Source organism: Lipotes vexillifer, unplaced genomic scaffold (assembly GCF_000442215.2).
Source record: "Lipotes vexillifer unplaced genomic scaffold, Lipotes_vexillifer_v1.1 C27255410, whole genome shotgun sequence".
Taxonomy (NCBI): Eukaryota; Metazoa; Chordata; class Mammalia; order Artiodactyla; family Lipotidae; genus Lipotes; species Lipotes vexillifer.
In genome coordinates, this window is record NW_006777848.1 from 1 (window position 1) to 3,599 (window position 3,599).

At 61.5% G+C, this 3,599-nt stretch overlaps 1 protein-coding gene across 1 annotated transcript; it reads right to left on the reverse strand.

The window, feature by feature from the left end:
• Positions 1–90: 90 nt before the first annotated feature.
• LOC103079191 (bone morphogenetic protein 8B-like) lies at positions 91–3,384 on the reverse strand (the record flags this gene model as incomplete). Its single annotated transcript, XM_007451332.1, has 4 exons — positions 91–246; positions 1,658–1,768; positions 2,324–2,403; positions 3,190–3,384. Coding segments are annotated over 4 exons (542 nt in total), but the record flags the coding sequence as incomplete, so codon positions are not given.
• Positions 3,385–3,599: the final 215 nt, after the last annotated feature.

Here is a 3,599-nt window from a genome sequence, read left to right on the forward strand (position 1 = left end):
CCCCCCCCCGCCCCGCCGCTGCCCTCAGGCCCAGCCTGGGCACCTGTGGCTCCTGTCACAGCCCCTCCCCTCAGACAGGACGACCCTGACCCTGCTGGCCCCCGGCACGTGTGCCAGGTCCTGCCTGCGCCCCTGCAGCGTCGCCCCCGGGGTCCCCTCTGCTCCTCTCTCCTCCCTGCGCTTCTGCAACGTCCCTGATCGTGTCTTGTCCGCCTGAGCTGTTTCTGGTCCGTCTCCCCCTCCAGACTGGGAGCCGGTGAAGGTCCGTGTTACACCTGCTGGCGGCCAGACTTCTGGGCTCACCCTTGGGGTGTCCGACACTGTTGTTTCTCAAAGCACCTCCACCCCTCCTAACGATTTCTAGGCAGGGATTGTTCTGGGCAGATGACCACTGAGGGCACAGGGACCGAGTCACCTGCCCAGTTCCATGGCTGAGGCCGAGGCCGCGGCACGACTGGGACCTGGCACGGGGATCCCGCTACCCTCCTCCAAACAGCTCTACCCCTAAAGAGCCCGACTGAGTGAACTCTTGCAGCCTCTACAAAAATATTTATCTGGAGACTCGGCAGGATGAGCTGCCATTCACCCTGGACTCTTCATGGAAGGGCCGTGAAGGCAGCCCCCCAGCCTGTCAGGGGCTGGAGAGAAAAGGGAACCTGCTTCCATCCACCGGGACCTCCCAGGCCTCACGGAGGCCGCTGGAGCAGGACCTGGGCGAAGCCGTCTCATGGGGGGCCCTGTCCGGCAGCCTGGCCCCCGGTCCCCAGAGCCCAGCCTTACCCCAGAAGCCCCAGCTCTGAGCAGCCTGCTGCCAGGACAGGCTCCATCACCCCGACCTTCTTCAAGGAAGGAGCTCCCCGGGGGTCCCGCAAACCCCATGTGACCATTGGGAAAGGAGGCATTATCCGGGGGTCCACGCTGCCTTAACTCCTTTGCTCTAGGGCATCACCTTGAACAGCCTGTAACTACAGTGTCCAGGTCAATGTTCTAGAAAGAAGCCTCAGCACTAAAAAACATTTAAAACACGCAGCGAAAAGCAGCGATAAGCAACAGTGTTCCTATTAGAAATTTTTCAGCATTTAAAGTTTCCCCAGACACCGGGGCATCAAAAGCCTGTAGAGACACAAAGAGCCGAGAGGGACCCAGAAAACAGAGCCAACGGGAAAGGCACGGGAGGGGAAACCAGAAGGGCACGGGGTACCTGGTGACTCCTGCACAGGAAGAGGGGGCAGAACCCACACGTGTCACCCACCCCGACCCTGAGGGCGTGTGTGACACACAGGAGGCCGAACGTGCCAGTGAACATGGTGCGCATGTGTGTTCTGAGGGCACAAGTAGCCGTGTGGGATGCCCGCCTATCATGCACGGGCTGTGCCTCTGACCACCAGCAGGCGGGCCTTTACAAGTCTGGTACCCACCGCATGGACATGCAAGTCCCCCACGTGCACGTGTGTTCAGGTGCACGGGTTGGGGGTGGCCCACACGGGGACCAGTTTCTGCACGGCTGTGGGATTTCAGTGCACGCGCACGCAGAAAGGTTTCCATCTAGAGAAAGCTCCCTGACACGGCAGTGCTGCCATCACCTGCTGGCTGCACACGCCCCTCTCCTCCGCAAACCCCTCCCCTGGGCGTCCAGGCAGAGGGACGTCATACTGACCAGTGACTGCAGGATGGCGTGGTTGGTGGCGTTCATGCAGGAGTCCAGTGGGAAGGAGCACTCCCCTTCACAGTAATAGGCTGAGTAGCCTTGGGGGGCGATGACCCAGTCCTGGGGGCAGGTAATGGGAGAGGGTGAGTCCCATTCATGTGCCCCTCCCGAGCCCCCCAGTCCAGCACCTGTCACAGCACAACTCAGGGCTGCCCCTTACTGTCCCTCAGCCTCAGGGCCCACCAACCCACCCTCGGGCCCCTCCCAGGGCAGTGTCCCCCAGATGCCTGACATCCACCGGAAGACCCTCAGCAGACAGGGCCGGGCACAATCTCCGTCCCCTTCATGTGCCATCAGCGCTCAGCTTCGTCCTCCCCAGCCCACCCCCAGTCACAGCAAAGGCCAGAGGCACTGCCCACCCTGGCCTCAGTTTTCCTGCTGCTGCTCTGACATTTTATGGCTAAGGATTCAGACAGTCTCCATTTTCATGGTTTTCACAAAAAAGCACTTTTCACTACAGAAGCAACACATTCTCCCTTTAGAGAACTTGGGAAAACACAGAGGAAAATAAAAAGAAAATGCAAATCCCCCAGGATTCTACCTCCTCTTGGACATACACTTGCCATCATCAAGATGGGGACTGTCATTTAGGAAAGAACGAGAGTCAGGAATTACCAGCCAGCCAAGGTCCCGGAAGCTGACATAGAGCTCATGCCGACGGCACACCTGTCGGCCGTGGGAGCCGTGGACGTCGTCTGTGGGGGACAGAAGGGGCGAGGTCTTTGCTGGGGTTCCTGCTCTGTGCACCCACCACAGGGAGCTCCCGGGGCGGGGGACGCCCTGATTGGCTCATTTGTTGAGTAAATGAATGATGGGAAACTAACCCATTTGGTCTCATAAAGCCCATCTCTGCAGCTCTGCTGGCGCCGTGACCCTGGTCAAGAACCTTCGATGGTTCCAGATGATTCCCCGTGATTACAGTCACCCCACGCTCAGCCCAGCCTCCCCTGACTTTCAGCCTGTGACTCCCGATGGTCCACTAAACAGCCCAGGGACCCTCTGCCGTCCAGCAGCCCCTCCTCCTTTCCTCCGGAGACACCCCTGACGTCATCCGCCTCTCCAGCCACGCCCATTCCACAGGACAAGTGGTTCCCACTGAGGCCAAGCAAAGCCTGGCTCCCCGTGAAGGAAAGGAGGGCACCAGGGGGCTCTGATCCCCAGGGGCTTGGCCTGGTAGGGACACCTTCACACAAACGCTTGGATCCTGCAGGGTGCCCGGGGCAGCACCGAGGGCCACCAGGGGCACCTGATTTTGACGAGGGGGTGGGGGGGGCCTGGTGAGCCAGGGAGGGCAGGAAGGGACTTCAGGGCAGCAGGGGCGGTGAGGGCAGATGCTCAGAGCCCTGGAGACATTGCAGCGGCTGGTCCCCAGGGTGCAGGGGCAAAGTGGTGTCAGGAAAGGTGGCTGGGTGACTGACCATCAGCCTGACCCCACTGAAGCCGGGAGGGTTCTGTCCCCACCACCTGGTCCCCAACCTCACCGAAGATCCCCGGCAGTTTGTTTGGGGGCGGCAGCTCGTTGGTTCTTTTCGGCAGCCTCCTCTTCAGGGGCCTCACCGCCCGAGGGGCTCGGACGGGGCCGGGGCTCGCCCTGAAAAAGGTGACCACGAAAGGCTGTTTGGAGCGCGGTGCCTGTTGCCCCAGCAGACCGGCCAGGCCAAGATCCACGCTGCGCCCTGAGACGGAGAGAGCAGAGAGGGCGGTCACTCGAGGGTGGGGCCCTGCACGGGGACACAGCAGGGACCTCTCTGTGGGCGGGCCAGGAGCACGGAGCCTGAGGCTGCAGGGGACCCACTGGGTCTCAGTCTCCTCTTCTGAAGACCTGAGTCCCAAGTCCAGCCCCAGCCCCCAACGGGCAGGTCTGCAGGAGAGGGGGAGGGTCCTCGGGAGC